The sequence below is a fragment of the Abramis brama genome (genome assembly GCF_963993115.1).
Source record: "Abramis brama genome assembly, chromosome: 5".
NCBI lineage: Eukaryota > Metazoa > Chordata > Actinopteri > Cypriniformes > Leuciscidae > Abramis > Abramis brama.
Window position 1 is genome coordinate 25,483,280 of NC_139967.1, and position 22,833 is coordinate 25,506,112.

Genomic DNA, 22,833 nt, shown 5'->3' on the forward strand with positions numbered 1-22,833 from the left:
CAGGGCTCAGTTTTGGTCTTAATGAAACCATTGTTTTGTTATGTTCTACTTTTAGCCATTTCCTCTCTGTATGATGTTTCTCATGCAAGTAGCATTTTTAGTCGAGAGGTGTTCTTTGTTCAGTCTGGCTCTGTTCTTCTTTGAAAAACACTTTTATTATGAGCTGTTACAGTGGTTAGTGACTTTGTGGAGGTACGTATGAGTTCACCTTTTCCCCCTACATCCTTTACCTTGGGCTCTAAGGCCTGTGATGTTTCATGTCTCGTGATGTGGCTTCCAGTATCCCAGTGCAGGGGTGGAAGTGTTTTTCACATTAAATAGCCTTTTGCCATAAAGATACTAGACAATCATCTGCTTTGTAGTTTGGCCTCCTCACAAATGCCGGATGTATATGATGGATTCTGCAGTGACTTGGAGGTATTATGTTAAACACATGTTAATAGCTTTGTCAGTGCAGAGACATTGAACAGGACCAACTTTTAATGTGTAGAGGATTTACCAAAATACTCCCAAATTAGTGGTGGAACAAGATGGGAACAGATGAGAAATGACTTCTGCATTATACTGAAAACAAAATCAAGGTACATTACAGATTTGTGAAAATAATCTCAATTTCAACGTTTGATACTGGTCTATGTTTGGCAACTGCAAAACAAAAAGTATTAAGATTTGTAACTGCAGTACAAAGACTGTGGACAATTACACACTGCATCAAAAGACATAAGGAAGACAGCTTAGTTCCACTGGTCAGAACACTTTGTAATGTACAGTCCTTATGTTTTCTTAGTCTGTCTGTGGTTAATAGCCACTTCAACTTGCTGTATGATTAGAAGGTCTTGCAGACTGATGAGGTTAGAACCACAAGCCTTACATGTGCAAAGCAGATTAATCTAATAGACCACAGTGCTTGTGATGGAGGAATCCTGCTCAATGTCAGAGTAAGATGAAACAACTCATTCCATGCAGCACAAACATATTTAAATGTTATTGAATTACCTTTTCCTACATTTTGTACGTAATTTTGGGCATTTAAAAGTTTTAACAAAAATTGCTTTACTTGATTAAACTTGGTAAACTTGGGTAAAAGATAAGTTCATAAATTTCATATGATAAGTTTATGTCTAATCAATTTATTGTTCGATGTCTTGACAGAAACCCAATCATATTAAATATTTCCTGAGTATAATTTAATGACCCAGCATGTTTCATTTACAGACCTTGCTCTACCACAAACGTCAATGGTTAACAATGAGAGGCCTCTTTAAAATAAAGAGTATAGTATGTGTAACGGATACATTTGACTCAATATAATCAGAGGTGACAGAGAATTTCTTTTTAAAAAAGGAGTTAAGTAAATTGTCAAGCTGGGTGGAATTTCCCTTGACGTTCAACAGCCCAAAATAATATTTTCCATAAGATTCTTTTTCTCCAAGTGCCCGCAGGAAAATATTTCACGAACTGTACCTGCTGATTTTTAGAAATCACTGTACTATTGAAAGCTGCCATCTGCCAGGCCAGTAAGAATATAATGTTTCTTTTTTTCTTCTTTTTCAAGAAAAAAATTAAGCAACCGAAGGACACAACATCTGTTGTTCTTAGATATATTAAAAAAATTGTCAGGGATCCTTTTGAGGATAATTCGGCCAGTTGCTGAGTTTGTAAAATGTGAGTTAGGCCAAGAAGGTTTTGATAAAATTCCATCAATTACCATTAAAAGTTATTTTACAAAACTTCAGCCATTTGATAATTAGAACTTGGTACAGATCAGATTTATCTGGCATAGAATGGCCAGAGGTTAGAGCTCATGGCAGTGTTTGGTATTGAATTTCTTTTATTATAATCCAAGCGTTAAAGCCTGCCTCTCCTGTCAGCTGTACAAACAGATAGTAAAATTGAGCTTGAGAGCAGCAAGAAGATAAATCATTATTCGTAGTGTTGGTCAGTGCATAGCAGAAAGAGCACCACTGGGAACACTTTGTGTCCTGTGGTTGATAAAAAGCTTCTTATTTTGCTAGTCCCAGAGATCTTTAGTGTATGAGTATGGTTAGCCCATCTTTTTGGACATCACATTTAGTAATATTAAGCCTAAAATGTGTTTTAATATCACTATTAGTAAGGATAGTATGATCACTGTATAATATAGGCCTAAGTCTGTAAATGCAAGATATTTAAAGTGTTGCTAAAGTAGGCTATATTTGCAATAGTTCCACTTTAGCACAATCAAATATACTTAAGTATATCTCTAGTTGGACCTCAGCATATTTCCGGAAAACTATAGTGCATTAAGTACAAAATTAGTTGTTCCAATTTAGTATTGAAGTATTTAGTACTTTAAGTATACAAATTTAGTAAACCAAAAGTACAATTGCAGGGTATTTATATTAAGTACATAAATATGTAAATGTATTTGTAGTATACTTGGCATAAAATAAATGTATTTCAAATACATTTTAATTTTTTACTAGGGCAAAGCAAGCAGCTCCCTCTGAATATTGTTTACCTTGTGCTTTCATGCAAGAGCGAGAGAGAAAAAGAGAGAGATATGACCAAGAATGAACTGCACATCAGTGGATATATTTGAATCAATCTCTCCAAGACACAAAAAGTAAAATCTTTGTGCTTGCTGCTGTAATTTTTTCAGCTGTTATGGAAAATTATAAAATTCATTATATTTATTTAAGTAAATATTTTTTTGTAAACAAAACTTGAGGGAAAAAAACATGACACATATTTTAATGTATTTAAACAAATATAATATGTATTACAGTCGTGGTCAAAATTGATGGCACCCCTGATAAATATGATAAACAATGGCTGTAAAAAATAAATCTGCATTGTTTAACCTTTTGATCTTTCATTCAAAAAATTCACAAAAATCTAACCTTTCATTGAAGTAAAATAATTGAAATTGGGGGGTAAATCACATTATGAAATAAATGTTTTTCTCCAAAACACGCTGGCCATAATTGTTGGCACCCCTAGAATTTTTTATGAGAAAAATATCTCTGATATCTTCCCATTAATATTTACCTTTTTTAGCACACCAGGGGGACTAGGAACATGAAATTGTCCAGCTATGACTTCTTGTTTCACAGGAGTTTAAATATGAGGAAACACAAAGGCCAAATTCCCTCAATCATCCATCACAATGAGTAAAACCAAAGAATATAGTTCTGATGTGCAGTAAAAGATTGTTGAGCGTCACAAAATAAAGAGTGGCTGTAAGAAAATATCTAAAGAATTGAAAATCCCCATTTTGACCATCAGGGCAATAATTAAGAAGTTATAATCAACTAAAAATGTTACGAATCTGCCAGGAAGAGGACGTGTGTCTATATTATCTTAATGGATAGTGAGGAGGATGGTTTGAGTGGCCAAAGACTCTTCAATAATCACAGATGGAGAATTGCAGAGATTAGTTGAGTCTTGGGGGTCAGAAAGCCTAAAAAAAAATTATCAAACAACCCCTACATCCCCACATGTTGTTTGGGAGGGTTTCAAGAAAAATGCTCCTCGCTCCTCCAAGAACAAACTCCAGCATATTCAGTTGTCAGACATGACTGGATCTTCAAAAGGGACCGGATTCTATGGTCAGATAAAACAAAAAAAGCAAGCAGATGTGTTTGGAGCACACAGGGATGAAGAGTACCCCATGCCTACGGTTAAATATACTGCTGGATCTTATATGTTGTGGGCCTATTTATTTGCTGGAGGTCCTGGACATCTTGTTCAGATACATGGTACTATGGATTCTAGCAAATACAAACAGATAAAAAATCAAAACCTGACAGCCTCTGCTAGAAATCTTATAATGGGCCGTGGTTGGATCTTCCATCAGGACAACGGTCCAAAACAAACATCAAAATCAACACAAAAATGGGTAACTGAGCACAAAATGAAGCTTCTTTCATGACCGTCCCAGTCCCCTAAACTGAACCCTATAGAAAATGAGTGGGCTGAACTGAAGAGAAGCACCAACATGAACTTGTGAATCTGAAGGATCTGGAGAGATTCTGTATGGAGGAATGGTCTCTGATCTCTTGTCAGTTATTCTCCTAACTCATCAGGCATTATAGGAGAAGACTCAGATCTGTTATCTTGGCAAAAGGAGGTTGCAAAAAGTATTTAATAACAGGGTGCCAACAATTATGGCCAGTGTGTTTTGGAGAAAAACATTTATTTCATAATGTGATTTACCCCCCACTTTCAATTCTTTTACTTCAATGAAAGGTTAGATTTTTGTGAATTTTTTGAATGAAAGATCAAAAGGATAAACAATGCAGATTTATTTTTTACAGCCATTTTTTAATCATATTTATCAGGGGTGCCATCAATTTTGACCACGACTGTATGTGTTTCAGCTAGTGAAAAGTGTGGCAGAGGAAGTAGTATGATATTTTTTAATATCATAAAATGTGTCTCTAACAATAATTTAAGTGACAAAGACTCAATATTTGCCTATTGTAATTGATTGATTATCATAAATACACCAAACTTACTAAGCTCTGGTTCCTCAAGATATATTTTCTAAATGCTGAAAAAACATATAGGGCCCTATTTTAACGATCTGAAACGCAAGTATCAAGCGCAAAACGCAAGTAACTTTGTGGGCGGGTCTTGGGCGCTGTTGCTATTATACCGGCGGGATAAATGACTCTTGCGCCCGACGCAAATCTAAAATGGGTTGGCCTGAAGTAGCTTCATTATTCATAGGTGTGGTTTGGGCGTAACGTGAAATAAACGAATCAGAGCGTCATCTCACATTCCCTTTAAGAGCAGGCGCGCTTGTTCTATAGCGGATTCCTATTATAACGGCGGATGTGCCAGGCGCACGCGAGGAGCGGTTCACAGCCGAGGAGACCGACGTTCTCGTCAGGGACGTTGGGGATGGAGAAACACACCCAAATTAACTTCGGTTAAACAGGCGTATGATAATTTGGGTAAATGTGTAAGCTAGATGTATGCTTTTATAATAAACTGTCTATCTATCTATCGTAATAATGTATGATTTGCAAAAATGATAACTGCTGCGTCTGTGTGTAGATGAGAGAATCAAAGTGTATGCGCGTTGTGCACACGCTACATTGATTATGGCCCTTAAAATAGCATATGAATAACATGTGCAAGTGGCGGAATTGTTTTCTAAACCTGCAAAATAGCATGAGGGAACGTTTGCGCCGGAACACGCCTCCTCTTTGCGCTGAACCACCCTGGGGAGTGCAAGTGTATTTCCTAATTTACCGACGTGCGTCTGTGGAGGGATAAGTCCGCTTTGCGCGGGTGCAAAGTAGGAGAAATACATGCGTTGGTGTACAAAGTCAATTGCGCTGGGTGCAAGATAGGGCCCATAGAACCAATTTTTCCTCAATTATAAATCTTTGGGTCATTAAAGCACATTAATTCAGTACTGGGACCAAGACAAACACTGCTACACATAAGAAGATGAATAATAAACACTATCCAAATGATTCAAAAACACCCAAGTTTTACGTCTTGCTGCACCTGATCACTAGCTACAGCAATTTCTGTGTGAAAGCAGAGGCCACATTAATTCTACCAAATGAGGCCTAATAAAGTGTCATGTCAGATTGATGGGGAATGTTCCAGTTGGCATTGTTTGTAGGGGTAGTTTTCACTCACCAAGCGTGACTTCTGCTGTTTCCCTAGCTACTGGATTGGGGTAACCCCTTTTTCTTGCCTCCTTAACACCTGTGTTTACATTGGGGCCTCGGCCCCCATGACCTAGCAGCGGTCCCTCACTCACACCGAAGATGAGGTGCTCTCCCAGCTCTCAAATATATGCTGTTCCTGCACTTTCACCACTATGCAATTCCTCTAAGAGTTTCATTGTGGGCATCGGCAAAAGAAAGGTATAGGTTACATTACTCCTTCATATTGGAGTTTATTTGAACACCGAGGGGGTGAAACAAAGACAAGCTTCACCATATTATTGCAATGTTAGTGTGGGAAACGGCTTCTTTATACTTCTTTTGTCTTTGTGACCAGCACTTAAGTCTGCTAACACATAAATTATCTTTGCAACTTGCATATTGCTGGAAAAGGATCTGTCTGCATGGTGGTAATTAAAACAGAAAGCATAAAATCAGCAAAATTAATGTACGAGTAGCTTTCATTTCAGTTCATTTAATTTATATTTTAGATACTTCCCTTCAGCTTGTTTTCTGCATTTTTGGTTCTAGAGTCAATATTTTATTTTAAGTTCATCTTTGATGATGTGAAATAAGTCTTCATTTAATATCATGAATCAAATTGAAATATATAAATATCTGCATTATATCCGCCACCCTAACAAAAGTTAAATTAGATAACCACTAGTGAGAAGATGTTGAAGCGTTCCTTGTTATCACAGAATCTTATTGGAGAAAGGTGCTAAGGATTTGATTTCAGTCTTTTACCCTATTCCAGGTCTCATAGGCCAGATGGTGATACACCCTGTTCCTTAATAAATCGATCAGGCTTGATGAGGTAAAAATTCTTCCATGGAGATTAAGCATGGTTGAGTTGGAAACTTTCACCATCCTATATGTGCTGTTTGTGTGTGTTCTTGTAGCCTATCTCCTCAAACGTCACTGAACACATAAGAACTCCGCCAAACATCTGTGCAAAGCTTACAATGTCAACAATACAACATCTTTAGTGGCCAAGGCAGATAAATATTTTTTTAAATCAAAATAATCTTAGAGGAACCGACTGTATGTAGTCAGATAATTCACATTAGAGCCATGATGCAACTTTTTTTTCCCCCTGGAAATCAAATCTTGTCAAAGTACAGTATCTGACCTGATCATGTGCATGTACAGCATTGTTCAGAGCCTTTAGAAACCTAAACAAAAAAGTTGCATTGTATGAAAGAAGCTAAACTTATACATTTATGTGTTTCTATGTGGGAAACATGTTTTTTTTGTTTTGTTTTTTTTTTTACTGGTTTTGAAATTAAAACATCTGGAGTACCATACATTTGAGCTAAGGGCTTTTGACGTGGCTAATAAATTTCATGACGGGGTTTGGATACCGGTATTAAACTGTAACGTACACTTTTGGAGTCAGCTTACACCAGGAACCTTTCAATTTACAGTTATGAACTATGTCTCTATTCAGCAATTTTGTGATTTAAAACTTATGAAGACTTACAGATTCTCTTTTCATTTAATTATTTTTAGACTATTTCACAGTGATGATAAAGTAGTTATGTGTGCTTTTCTTCTCCTTAACTTGCCTGTTATTGACACAGTTACACTCAGGGGCTATATATCAAGAATAAAGACATCTGTACTCCATTTTGGGAAAGAATCTCTCTTATTATCCTACACTGTGATTAATTACTTATGTGGGCGCATGGCTAGTCCAAATGATTCCCCTCTTTTGTGGTCACAAATTCAAGTTGACCGACTCACATGTATTCATTAACACGCATAACCTTACGAATGCTTTGCGGTCAAAATGAACACCAAAAATATTGAATTCATTTAAGTGTAAACTGTTGATTACTATATACATAACTTGTTTTGATGCCTCAGAAATGTTCAGTGGAGCAAATACACCACAATAAATGTACCTTTCTCACTCCTATGCGCAAACACACACACACATTTGACACACATTGTGCCCTCTGTCTTTGACTTGATGTGGAACAGCTGACTGTCATGCCTTATGTCCAAAACACCCTTAAATTGAAGGTAAATAACCAAACCCTCTGTGTGCATCAACACCATATTTCAAGGGCACTTAGGCTTGTTCTCTAAGGGCCATTTATCTTAGTCCAATAAAAATGGGGGCTTGGTTTCTTTGCAACTGTGTGTCTAGGCTGCTGAAGCCAAAAGAAACCATTCTCCCCCAAAACCTAAATTCTGGCAGTCCATCTATGCTCAATATAAAGACACATGCTATCTTGTATTTTGACTATGCAGTAATACTTGACATTATTATTATTTTAACTTTGCACATAAATCTGTACTGAAAACCTTGCACAGATTGAGTTGGAAACACAATTAGACGCAGAGACAAAAGCTCCGCCTCTGTCCCCACCACACATGCCACTGCCAGAAATGTGTGAATATTAAAAGTATGCAGGATGTAAGGAACCTAGTGTGGTAAATTTAGTTGGACATAATTTATGTTTTCCCAGAAAAAAAATTTATGTGTGGCATCTGGCAAATGAATAAATGTGTACTTTCCAATTAGCTATGTTAAAAATGTTATTGAGACACATCTGTTTAACACTCAGATTAAATCCAAATATTGCACAGCTGTGAGTATCTTCATCATAAGTACTAAACAAACGGAAACCTCTAAATTCTAGAAAGTAGTTTGTTTGCGTTTAGGAAATAGACTTACAGTTTAATAGCCCATCAGCAGCAGTGATATGGTTGTCATTGTTTATATGCAGTATATATTTTTTATATATATATATTTACACTTTACAGTGTATATATATGCAACTTTTTATATATATATATAAACAACCTTTTTAAAATGTTACTGTCAGGGTTGGGTGAAGGGATGAAGCGAGGACTCAGTGATGCAGAAGTTAAGGGCATTATTTAATTAAAAGAATAAAACAAACTAGACAAGACAATGCAGGGGTGTCAGGGCTCTGTCACAAAACTAAGAAATAAACTAGACCGAAGTGACAGAACCCTGACAGTACCCTGCATATTAATAGTTAGTAAGGTAGTTGTTAAGTTTAGGTATCGGGTAGGATTAACGGATGTAGAATATGATCATGCAGAATAAGGCATTAACATGTGCTGTATAAGTACTAATAAACAGCAGCCAATGTCCTAGTAATATGCATGCTAATAAGCAACAAGTTAATTGTGATAATTGGACCTTAAACTAAAGTGTTACCCATTGTATGTTTATATGTCTGTGAGTGTGAATACATGAAGTAATAATATAATAAAATAGACTTTAGATGATGGACATGTCCTTTTAAGCCTGTAAAATGTAACTATCCATTTTACAGTCGTCTGATAAACGATGCAGGACTAATCTGAAATACTTGTGTTAGGACATTAGTCTACAGTGAGCAATGAGATCAGTTTGGCTTGAGTTACACCCTGAAGTGTTCCAAATTTCTTCCCATTACTTCTTACATAAGAAGAACACACACAGTTACTCTCATATTGCTGTCTATCACTGATGGAGCATTCTGTTTGCGTTATTATTATACTTGCTCATGGTACTGCTGTTCCAACCATTGACTTCCTAATTCAACACAGCCCTGATTGTTGATGCACAGTGACATGTTAGCATATACTTGGTAGGTAACGTCATCCATATGTGTTGAGGAATGGTTGTGTGAAAACTTGGATGACCCTGTGGTTTGCATTCTTTAAATAGGTAGCCAATGAAGTTATTCCTGAGATGTACTCAAACAGGCTGGTCATATTTTTTAACACTTCTGCTTGTTGATATCAGATATTATTTTGACAAGAACTCGCTTGGGTGGTCACGTAGCTGATCAAGAAATATGCCTCGAGCATTTTGATGGTATGATGTATTCAGGCTACATTTCATGTTGCACAAGAAGAATTTTGTGCAACAAGTTGTGTAACGAACAACCAGGTAAAACACACAAACATAATTTAAAACCTTTTTATTGTTTGAGCATACATGAAGGAAAGTAGATTGGAGAAGTTTTGCATGGTAGTTGACACGAGCCCCAGATCACTTCAGACAGCATTATGGCCCCTGTCCTGAATACACTGAGGAACTGTAACAAAGGCTTCTCATGATAGTATTACAGTGCCTGGCATCCGGCTGCACGTTTATGAACTACAGGCAGCCGAGTAGTTGACCAAAATAAATGTCATGTGTGTGTTCCATTTACTTAGAGCTTTTCCCCCCAGTTTCTTTTCATCATCCAGAATAAACAGAGCAGGGCCCCAAGTGCATCATGGTCTGTTAGATCCTTTCTAAGCAGCAAGCCCCCCACCCCACCTGCCACCCTGTAACCTGAGTATGGCAACAGAGCGTGCCCGAAGGGAGGAGGGGAACTAGGAATCATTAGGTATATTATGTCTTCAGGCCAATACAGGTGCATAACTTTTTGATTTCACAGCCACTTGACAGATAACAAATAGGCATCATTACAAGTTAAGTGTACTTTCATAAACTAAAAAGTCAGCTAAAAGTAAATAGCAAACTAATAGTATAGGCTACCTAAAGTTCACTTGTAGCAATATTAAAGAAAAACTTAGATGTACTGTAAAACGTAACACTGAAAGTCACTAAACGAAATGAGTACATTTAACTTAATAAAATATGTGATATTAACTCAAAAACTGCAATGCATTAAGCAGAACTTAAACCGAATAAGTTCTGAATAACCTATTTGTTATTTTAGCTCTGAGCATTTAAGTTGAATTTAATTCATTTAATCTAGTTTATGTTTATGGTTGAAAATAAAATTAATATTAAAAGTAAATTAAAAAACCAGTGGGTGGGTTTACAATTTCTAATTTCTTTTAAGTTTTATTTTTCAAGCAATTACTTTTGTACAAGGCCTATACTTTTATATATATGACTATATGTCCTTTTTTCAGCCAAATACAATTGGAGTTATATTAAAAAATATTTCGGTATAAAAGAAAAGAGAAGCTTGAGTTTGTTGCCCAGCCCAATTTGTTTGAACCGTGAAAGGCGTCTAAGCTTACGCTACTCCTACATTCTACGTCATGCGTCGGGTCAGAGGTCACTCTTCCGCCAGAACTCGACTCGTGTACAGCCATTACCGGAAGCCAGTGTTTATAGTTTATAAAGTTATAAATATTGATATTTTTCTCACAAAAACACTTCAGAAGGCCTTTATTAACACCCTGGAGCTGTAGGGATTACTTTTATGATGCATGGATGCACTTTTTGTGGCTTCAAAATCTAAGGTACCATTCACTCCCATTATAAAGCTTGGAAGAGCCAGGATATTTTTTATTATAACTCCAATTGTGTTTGGCTGAAAAAAGGAAGTTATGTACACTTAGTATGGCTTGAGGGTGAGTAAATTATGGGATCATTTTCATTTTTGGGTGAACTAACCCTTTTGGACACTCTCATTAGTTATGAGCCTTTATATAGTATAGTCTTCTGGGAGGTATGAAAAATGGTAGTTTACTGATTAGCTAATAGTGAACTAACTCGTTCAACTAAGCGCTATTATTCACTTATTAATTCATTAGAGTTTCTTGTTGGTTAATAGTAGTTACTAGAATGTTAATATTGTGTTACTCATTTGTTGCTGTGTTATTCATTAATGTCAGAACAGTAGTCTAAAGTATTACCTATAAAAAACCATAAGGGTGAGTAAATGATCACGATTGTTTCCTTTAACATTACATTTTTTTTATCAGGAGCAGACTTGGTTAAATGAGGTGGTGTGTTCTGTTTTTCTGTGATATTAGGAGAGGGTAATCTCTTCTGCCCTTTTCACCTGCTTTTGCACTGTGCAAACCTGAGCAAAAAAAAGTTCTCAAATACTTGTTTACTGGCAGGCCGATGATTCTGCAGGTATACTGCAGACATTATGAACGTTGAGCAAATTTGGGGTGAATGACAAGGCGCTATTGCTGGTACTGCACTGTGAAACGTCTGAGAGATGAATGCCAATGAGTGTTATGTCAGGTGTACAGGCTGGAGCCAAATCTTTGCGTTCATGGAAATGGGCCAAATAGCACAGAGAGAAAAAACCTTCCTGAAATGACTGAGATAATAATTCAAGGGAGCATTTATTTAATAGCAGTTCCCAATGTGATTAATTATCAGCAGGTTTAGGGTGGAGGCAGTATGATTTATTTTTATAAAGATATAATTTTGTTGGAAATCACTCCATTTTTCTGGCAACGTATTTCATATTTTTAATAGAACCAGATATTCTGGATATTGTTTTAATCTGGATCATTGTTACAATGACTATTGTTGGGTTTGGTGTAGTTTACAGTTTAGTTGTAATTTTAGTCAGAGGATGATTTGTTTCTCTCCAATCTTTTGTATGTAGTACTTTTATTAATATTTCTTAAAGAAAAATATTGTGATATATTATATCTCACTTTTAAAAGGTGACTTTTAAAACAAATTCACAAGTAATGTTGTGATATCATCTTTCATCATATCGTCTTTGATACATACAGCAGATTTCTGAAAGATTTTTTTAAAATAGTGACTAGCAAAGATTACTGCTATGATGCGTCAGTATCAAAAAGAGTAAGCATTAATGTTTGCCTGTGAGAACAAATTAAACTGAGAACATTTAGGCTTGAAAGAGATTTTTAATAGACATTTCAAACTGTTTAAATGTTGTCTTTTATAGGAAGCTGGCAAGTACAGGAAAGGAACTCAAAGATAACTTCCTGAGAGCCCTGGCGAAGCGGGAGGAGGCTAACCGCAATGGGGAAATGTCTGTGAGTACATTATTACAGCACTCCATTTGCTACGTAATGGGATTCCCCCAGCATATTTCTGCAATTCCATTAGGACGGGAACACAATCCACACTGTGTCAAATTCAGGAGGAGAACCCCCCTTCTCTCTCACACCTTGCCATATTGCCACCTCAGCCTTTTTTCTCAGAGAGGACAGACCTTGCACAGACCATTCAACACGTGTGTATATGCTGTGTTTGTAGACTGCAGAGCTCCATAGAATGATCCACACTATGTGTAATAACAAAACATGCATTTATCTTGAGCTACTATCATTACACATTAACATTTGAAATTTAGCAAATTTGGGGAGACTTTTAGAGATGCTGGTGTTTGAAGTTCAGCACCTTTGGTATTTTCTGGTGTGGGGAAACGGGTTAAGATGATCTTGAAGAGATGGTTTTTATATTCCTTAATATCAGGCAAAATCAGAGAACTTTCTGGCATATAGAAAATCTAGTGTTCTGCTGTACTACATATGTCATAGTATATTAAAGAACAACATAACAAGTTTGTGGTTTGTGAGCACAGGTCAGATGCTTTGGTAGGATGTATTGATTTAAATATTTGGGTCTTGAGCTTTGATTTATGACTCTTGTTCAATTTATTATTATTTTATTATTTGATTAGTCAATCATTACATTTGTTTAATAGTTGTAAATAGGATAATAAAACCAGTTTACTGTGGTAGTTTTTATTGTTACAGGTCGAAAATTGACTTTTTTTTTCCAGTTATTGTTTATTTTTAAGGATTCTTCTCACTCATCCAAGCAGCTTCATTGCATACAATTAAACAATAACAGTCCAGTTGTTTTTGACTGAATATGAAATGAATGAAATTCTCCGGCTGTATTGATGAGACCTGTAAGACCTGTTACCATTTAAAATAAAAAAAACTGACAGCATTCCATGTACTGTAAGTTATGGTCATAATAAAAGTTTGATTTGGAGCCTTATTACAATATCCCAGATGGACATCTGATCGCCATGTGTCATGGCCCTGTGTTCTTAAATCCCTAATAGATGAGACTACTGTCCAAAACAGCCCTGTTTTAAAATAAATCTAGAACGAAAAAAAAATCTTGTTGGGGGATTTCACCTCTGACACAGGAGAAGTAGTTTATTATAACGGCTTCATGAGTCAAATAGTGGACGTGTTACAGAATTCTAATAAATCTGTGTCAGTGCAACTTAAGACCAGAGAAATAAATGAAAATGGAATGTAAACTCCAGTCATATTTGTTCTGGCCAGCCTGGAGACTAAATGTTTTTTCTTGTCACTACCAGATACAAAACAAGTGTTTTACCTGATCCTCGTGTACTAAACCCTCTTAGATGATGTGTGACTTTACATTCAGAGAATGCAAGCTGAGTCAAGCTGAGCCATTCACACGGCAAGCTGAGCCAGTGTCTGCTGACAGACTTTCCCACTAATTGTTGACTTTGTAAACAGTGCTTCAGCTTTTTAAAGCTTCAGTTATAACCCAGTATAATTGAGGTTGATACAAAGAGTATCAAAACCTGTTTCTTTAGTGGAAAAAAAAATCTTTCTGAAAATTTATTGCATTCATAAATAAAAGAAAAAAAATTATATGTGGCTTATCACAAGCAATCATTTGCTGACATATCCTCACATTCACTCTAAAATGTTTGCTTTGCAAGTACAAGGGGCTAAACATAACTTTCAAATTTAAAAGGTATGTTTAGGTATTAGTCTTGCTGCGATCCAGGGTTCACCAAGTGGGGAACTAACCTGAAGAGCAAAGAAGGTGCTTGTATCCCCCCCTTAGAGGGGGAAGAGTTTGTACCCACACATGGGAAGAAACCGGCTCCACCCAGAGATTGTAGAATCTCGCGAAGGTGCATTCACACTACCAGCGACAAAGCGACAAGATCCCCTTCATTTTAATGGAGAGCGGGCGATTTCCGGCGACACAAGCGACAGTGACCGTTGGCGACTGGATGGGGCATGTCAAGCAACACGACAAAGTTGAGATCTGTTCAACTTTATGCAAATGAAGAGTGACTTTTGGGAGCGAAAACCAATAGAAGTGAAATCAGTGGAGCGCACGTAATCCGCCACTCTGTCATTCACAAACATTACTAGGCAACCAGTAGTGGGAACGCCCACTAGCGACATCACCGCCAGCCACTGGCGTCATGCAGCAACAAAGTATGAATGCAGCTTTAGGTGTCGCCCAGACCGCAGCTCTGTAGATGAGCACCATTCAGCGAACAGACTCCACTTCAAAGCATTAGCTTGCGTGGTAGAGGGAGCCTTGGCTTAAATTATATTGTCCATCACCACTGGTGGCAGGCCACTTAAGTCCTCCAAGTCCCATCCGGAAGCACATGTGGAGGTTCCAGAGGTCCGGTCGCAGATGCCATACGGTGCCCCGTTCCTGAGAAAGAAGGTCCTTCCTCAGGGTAATCTGCCAGGGAGGGGCTGTCGCAAGGAGCATCAGGTCCGAAAACCAGTTTTGAGTGAGCCAGGAAGGCGCAACCATCAAGACCTGCTACTCGTCCTCCCTGACCTTGCATAGTGTCTGTGTAAGTAGGCTAACTAGGGGAAACACGTATTTGTATAGGCCGTTTTGGAGGCATCTGTTGTAACAACAATGTGCCTGGACACTTGTTCTAAGGGCACTTCAGCCTGTAGAAAGGCAAGGTCTGACCAAGCATTGAAAGTTCAGCAACAGATCAGTGTGATGATCACACAGATGGCGCTTTTCCACTGCATGGTACGGTTCGGTACGGCTCACTTTGGCGCTTTTCCACGACATGGCTCGCTTCGGCCCATTTTGTGGCGCTTTTCCACTGCATGGTACGGCTCACTTTAAATGGTACCACCTCTGTTGAGGTTCCAAGCGTACCGTAGCGATACTAAAATGTGATGTGAACATTTTCTGATCTGTCACACTACAGATCACTGATTGGTCAGAGAGAATTGTCACTACCAGCGTCATTGGATTTGCAACACAAGACACCAAACCTGCTAGATTTAAATAGTCAGCAACAGCCACCGTAGTATTATTTGTTCGCAGAATATTTATTAAACGACTTGCTTGAAAAAATAAAGAAACTTGAAAAAATAAATGGCTAAATCGTGGTGACTGGTCAGTAGACGAGGTGCAGACGTTCCTCACGTTGGTAGCCGAGGAGCAGATCCGACGAGAGCTTGATATTGCAACCAGGAATGAAAACGTTTTTCAGAAACTTTAACGAGCAGTCTATTATCCCACCCACTTTGAAACGGAACTAAACCGCAGTGGAAAAGCAAAGCGAGCCGTGCTGCACCGAGCCAAGCCGAGCCGTACCATGCAGTGGAAAAGCGCCAAGAGTGTATCGCGGCACCATACCCATCTTGGGACTCGGCTGAGTGGCCAATGCTGTAGTGGTCTCGTATGCATCAATTCGAGCGGAGTGACCGCGGCTGCGGTTGCCATATGCCCCAGGAGCCTATGTTTCAGTGGAAACACTGTTTTGCCCCTGAATGAATTCAGGCTGTTCAGCACTGACTGTGTGTGCTCGTTGGTGAGACACGCTCATACTCCAAAGAGATGCTCTCCACAAGGGAGGCTTGCTCTTTTCCCAGTTGACCTGAAGCCCCAGATGGCTGAGGTGCTTGAGCACCAGGTCCCTGTGTTCACACAGCGCATCTCGAGAGTGAGCTAGAATAAGCCAGTCGTCGAGATAGTTGAGAATACAAATACCCACTTCCCTTAGCGAGGCAAGGGCAGCCTGCAGAGAAGTTTGAGAAGCGACTTTGGTGAAGACACATGGAGAAAGGGACAGCCCAAAGGGAAAGACCTTGTACTGATATGCCTGACCTTTGGAGGAAACCCGAAAAAACAGTCTGTCTCAAGGCAGAATTGAGATGTGGAAGTACGCGTCCTTCAGTTCGACTGCGGCAAACCAATGTTGGGGACGAACGCATATGAGAATTTGTTTCTGCGTTAGCATTTTGAACGGGAGCTTGTGAAGGGCCCGATTCAAAAATCGCAGATCCAAGATCAGCCGTAACCCACTGCCTGACTTGGGTACAATGAAGTAAGGGCGTCCTACCAGATGTTAAACCAAGGTCCTGACTCTCTGGTCATTAAAAATCCCAGGATGTCCTGGATTAGGAGTTTAACCCCGGCACCCTGGCCAAATTTGCCCGTTGGCCTCTGTCCTCTGTCCCTCAGGCCTTTAAACGAAAAAAAAAAAAAAGTATAATAAAGAATTATTTATCGCTTCCGCGTAGCCACGTGAACCGGAATTATCCCGACAATATTTTATCTGTACAGAAGTAAAGGGAAGGGAAGGAGGCCTTCACAGGGGAGAGAGTAGTTGACACTTCAGGACTGCGTTGTTGTCGTGTCCAGGCATAGGTCCTTCATCAGATCTGGATACGACGACAACGCAGTACATTTTTTAAAAATATATTTTTAAGGCCAGACAAGTAGTTTGTTGAGGGTTGGTTTGTAAAGAAGAACTACATGTCTGCGCACATATATTCAAACGCGCATGCCTATAGACTAAACACGTGATGCGCATGTGCATGCCGTCGGTTTGCCTTTTTTTTCCAAAAAAATTCAAGGCTTGCACCTTGGAATCTATTTCAGGGTTTGCGTTAAGTTAATTCTGAGATTGCAATAGATGTGAAGGACTATAATGCATTAAGAGCTCGCTCAAGTACTGGGGAACTAAACCATTTAGTGCTTTGTAAGTAATCAGCAATATTTTCAAATTTATACGATGTTTAATAGGGAGCCAATGCAGTGTTGACAGAACCGGGCTGATATGGTTATACTTCCTGGTTCTAGTAAGAACTCTAGCTGCTGCGTTTTGGACCAGCTGTAGTTTGTTTATTAAGCGTGCAGGGCAACCACCCATAATAGCATTACAATAATCTAGCCTTGATGTCATGGACACATTAACTAATTGTTCCACATTTGTCATTGAGAGCATATGACATAATTTAGATATATTTTTAAGATGGAAAATGCGTTTTTACAGATACTAGAGAATTGGTATCAAAGAGCACACCCAGGTTCCTAACCGACGACGAAGACTTAACAGAGCAGCCATCGAGTGTTAGACAGTATTCTAGGTTATTATGTGAGGTTATTACAAAAGTTTTTTGTCCAATAATTAGAATCTCTGTTTTTTCAGAATTAAGTAGTAGGAAATTACTAGTCATCCAGTTTTTTTTATATCAGCTATGCATTCCATTCATTTTGTGAATTGGTAAGTTTCGTCAGGACGTGAAGAAATATAGAGCTGAATATTATCAGTATAACAGGGAAAACTAATGCCATGCTTCCTAATGATATCATATATATTTATTGATTTAAATATATACATTTATATCAATATATAAATAAATAACAAATAAAAATTAAATAAATATAGCCTTGCAGTATAAAGATATTTCTCAAAACACACACGGGCCTATTGCAATCACTTGTACATCAATGGCAAGTTTTTTGACGCGCCTTACCATGTCTAATAACATTTTAATAAAGAATTTGACGTGCAAGTAAAAATGTAGGCCTAATTAAAAGCGAACCAAGGTAGAAACGTTTAGAATCCCCTTAGAAAATGGGTGAGACGTGATTGAAGATTTGGGAAAAGAAACAAGAGATTTCATGCAGGGATGAGTCATGATTTTGAATATTCGATTAGTTTATTTAATTAGAGAATATCGAATAGGTTGTGCGATTATTCTCTAAAATAAAATCTCCATCGTTCATGTAACCAGAGAGTGACGCTGCCAATAACGCACATAACAGCTGTCACAAAGAACCGGCAAAAGTAATGGTATTATGATGATCAATCGGTGCATCTCTACTCCTAAGGGTATCATGTACAGAGTGAACAGCAAAGGTCCTAGCACTGAGCCTTGTGGTACACCATACTGAACTTTTGAACTTCATTTACTGCTACAAACTGATAACGGTCAGATAAGTATGATTTAAACCATGCTAATGCAATTCCACTAATGCCAACATAAATGCCAACACAAAGAATGTTGTGGTCAATAGTATCAATTGCAGCACTAAGATCAAGTAACACTAACAGAGACATACAACCACGATCGGATGATAAGAGCAAATCATTTGTGACTCTAATGAGAGCTGTCTCAGTACTATGGTACGGTCTAAATCCTGACTGAAAATCCTCGCAGATACCATTTCTTTCTAAAAAGGAACATAGTTAGGATACTGCCTTTTCTAGTATCTTTGACAGAAAAGGTAGATTCGAGATCGGCCTGTAATTGACTAATTCTGTAGGATCAAGTTGCGTTTTTTTAACAAGCGGTTTAATCATAGCCAGCTTAAAAGTTTTTGGTACGTATCGTAATGACAAAGCTGAATTAATGATATTAAGAAGAGGATCTATGACCTCTTGAAGCATCTCTTTCAATAGCTTAGTCGGTATAGGGTCTAACATGTCGATTTAGATGATTTAACGAGTTTAGAAAATTCTTCCTCTCCTATAGCAATGAATTTATCAAATTTTTCCTCAAGGAGATTACAATGCACTGCCTGATGCGATACTGTAGTAGACAGTTGCATAGTTTTTCTCCCTGATATTATCAATCTTGTAAGTAAAGAAGTTCATAAAGTCATTACTGCTGTGCTGCTTGGAAACTTCTGGAGTTGAAGCTTTATTTGTCGTTAATTTAGCCACCGTTTCAAATAAATACCTAGGGTTTTGTTTATTTTCTTCTAACAGGGCTGAAAAATTTTGTGTTTGTTCAGTTCTAGCAGCTTTTAAGGCCTCTCTGTACGCAATCATGCTCTCTTTCCATGAAATGCGAAAAAACTGTAGTTTTGTTTTCCATTCCATAGTTGCGCTCCATTTTTCTGGCTGCTCTCTTAAGGGTGTGCTCGTTGTACCATGATGTTGGACTATTTTCTTTAATCTTCTTTAAGCGCAAAGGAGAAACTGTGTCTAAAGTGCTGGAAAAGAGAGAGTCAGAATTTTCTGTCGCAATATCGAGTGCTTCTAAGCTATCTGGGATGCTAAGGAGATGAAACTGATCAGGAATATTATTAATAAATCAATCTTTAGTGGCAGAAGTGATCGGTCTAGCATATTTGTTACACGGAGTCGGCTTTGTAACCTTGGCTAAATGAAGTATACACAAGACTAGATAATGATCTGAGATGTCATCACTCTGCTGTAGAATTTCAACGGCATCAACATTGATTCCATGTGATAATATTAGATTTAGAGTATGATTACGACAATGAGTAGGTCCTGACACATGTTGTCTAACTCCAATTGAGTTCAGAATGTCTTTAAATGCCAATCCCAATGCACCTTTTTCATAATCTACATGTATGTTAAAATCACCAACAATTAGGACTTTATCTGCAGCCATTACTAACTCTGATAGAAAATCAGCAAATTATTCGATAAAGTCTGTATGGTGCCCTGGTGGCCTGTATACAGTAGCCAGCACAAATCTCAAACATGATTTATCATTTACACTAGATAGTGTTACATTAAGCACCATCACTTCAAAAGAATTATATTTAAAACAAGACTTCTCAGTAATTCTGAAGATATTACTATAAATTACAGCAACACCTCCCCCTTTGCCTTTCAGACAAGGCTCATGTTTATAACAGTAATCTTGGGGGGTGTACTCTGTCACATTCACCGTCTGTCATCGTCCTGTCTTCGTCTTCACTACAGTTCCCAGAATCCTCCTTGTTTCCACACCTGAACTCACTCCCTTCGTTATCCACCTGTTCATCATCATCATCTGCATCACCTGTCTTGTGTTCATCTGTCTGTGTATTTAAGTTCTTTCTGTTCACTCTTCACGGTCGGTCAATGTTTATGTCAGTGTTGATTCAGTAATCTGAGCACACGCTCCTTGTTTCTTGTATTTGCTTTATTGAGAATTAAAACCTTGGAATTATCATCTTCTTGTTCGCCTCCTACTTCATCTGCCCTGAAAGCCTGACATACTCATTTAAAGTAATGTTATCGTCTAATTTTAGCCAGGTTTCTGTCAAACACAGCACATCTAGGTTATTATCTGTAATCATATAATTAACAATAAGTGCTTTTGAAGTAAGGGAATGAATATTCAGCAACCCAAGCTTTATCATTTGTTCATCTGTATTATACTGTATCTGTTTTTTATTTGTTGAACATCAATTAAAGTTTGGGAGTTTTTTGGTATTTCCTAATTCGGGGAACAGATCCAGTCTCTATATGATGATATCAAGGTGAAAGAGTCTCTATGTGATGGGATTTATCTGACCTCAGTGACGTGAGACAGCTAGCAGACGGTCGGTTTAGCCAGTCTGTCTGCTTCCTGACCTGAGCCATATTACTAGAGAGAAGAGCAGCACCATCCCAGGAGGGATGAATACCATCTCTTTTCAACAGGTCAGGTCTACCCCAAAAACTTTTCCAATTGTCTATGAATTCTATATTATTTTGCGGAAACCACTTAGACAGGCAGCCATTGAGTGAGGACAGTCTACTAAGTATCTCATCACTCCTGCGAACAGGAAATGGGCCAGAGCAAATTACAGTGCCTGACATCGTACTTGCGAGTTCACACACCTCTTTAACGTTAATTTTAGTGATCTCCAACTGGCGAAGTCGAACATCATTAGTGCCAACGTGAATAATAATCTATTTGTTATGGTAATCAGAATGGAAGAGCAGTGTTTTGTCCCGCGACTACAGCGTCTCACGGTCATCCAGTTGCCCTGCTGCACGGGTTCTACAGCTGGAACCGAACAATGTACAGAGTTCACTAAGCTAGTCGCATCCAAACAGTATCTAAAGCCCTTGCACTCTTACTATCCTCGATTAAAGTTTGGATGCATGTCTCTAGTTCTGAAATCTTCTCCGTCAGCCTGACTGTCTCCCTGCATTTATCACATGTAAATCCTTCATTGCTGACAGAGAATGCTATACTATGCATGTGACACGAAGTGCAAGTGACAATAACAGGACAGGAGAAGACATTACTCACCGTTTGTTTACTGATCCTACTCACCACAGTAGTTTGATAGACTCGTAAAAGGTGCGAGCACACAAGAGAAAAAAAGACGGAATAATAGTAAATAGAGATTCAAAACAGAGAGCTATACGGAGCTTACAGACTCACACCAGCAGCAAGGCAGACAGGACCAATTGATCAAGGCAGACAGGAGCCAACTGTTTTTCACTTTAGGCTTAGCAAATGAATGTTCAATAGGTAGAAATATTAGTCTTTATTTGACTCTTTTGAGGAGGAAAAACTGTATTACACATACAATCGTAGAAAATTTGACAGATGCATATTCATTTTAATTTTCGTTTTTTTTTTTTCGTTCTTTTTTAATTCTGCAAATGAGTACACTACAATAATGGCAAAGATCCTCTTCCTGGACATAATTTAAAATAAATTTCCTCTGTGCATTTGTGAGGTTTACACAATGTTATGAAATGCTTGCAATTAGTAAGAAATTAGTAGAAATGCACTGTGCAATTAGTTTTATGAGAAAATAGTTTTTTGGAGGAAGCCATTATATAATGACCCCAACTGCATGTTTAGTCCGACTCTTTTGATTGTTGTAGTTTTAGTTGATATGCTACTCAAAAAAAACAAAAACATTGTTTTTCTCCCAAAACTGACTATACGTATCCAGTGTGTTTTTCCCTTTTTAATATGGTTCTTTTGTTGGAAACAGACTGCAAGAAGCGTAAAGTTTAGCTTGCTTATGTCAGTTGTGTGGACAGTGTCCAGTAAATGTTCCAACTTGTTTTAAATCTGCTGATGTGGCATTTCACTGAAAAAAAGGTGCAATTGGGTTTTAACTTAATTATGGGCTCAGATTTGGTCAAAAACAGTGGCAAAGCAAATGCTACTGTCATTTAAGTTCTTATCAGCACCATTCAGGCTGGGCGTTTTTTGTTATCTCTTCCATCAGCTGAGCTCATAAAGCACTCAGCTCAGCATACATTGTACTTTTCCTGCTCATTGGTGTTGCGAAAGTTGCCCTGCTGCCAAAAGTCACACACAAACAAAAGGTGCACCTGGACAGCTTTGGCATTATTTACTCTGGGTAAGAAGTTAAGTTTTTTTTTGTTTTTTTTTTATCAAATCCAGGTCACACCTGTGCTGAATGCCCGAGGGGCTCCATTGTTGGGTGGTACACATTTGAAACTGAAGGTGCTCTAACCCCTAACCCCACCCTCCTTATATTTGTTTTTGCTCTTACACCAGTGATACAATGATGTCAGCATTCGTGCCCTCTTCAATTTCACAGCCAGTGGAGTTGATTTTTTTACTATTCTTTCTCTTTAGTTTGAATTTCATGATGGAATTAAGTCGTGCAAGTGCATCGTGGGTGGTTCTGAGAACAGTATCTGCAACCTCAGTCATATTGTTG

At 38.1% G+C, this 22,833-nt stretch overlaps 1 protein-coding gene across 1 annotated transcript in view; it reads left to right on the top strand.

Annotated features, from left to right (window-relative positions):
* The window catches only part of cfap299 (cilia and flagella associated protein 299), a 71,550-nt gene that overhangs the window by 18,202 nt on the left and 30,515 nt on the right, over positions 1 to 22,833 (top strand). Inside the window, exon 3 of the mRNA XM_084115199.1 lies at positions 12,326 to 12,416. Coding sequence (XP_083971325.1) covers positions 12,326 to 12,416 — 91 coding nt within the window. The remainder of the gene's footprint in view (positions 1 to 12,325; positions 12,417 to 22,833) is intronic.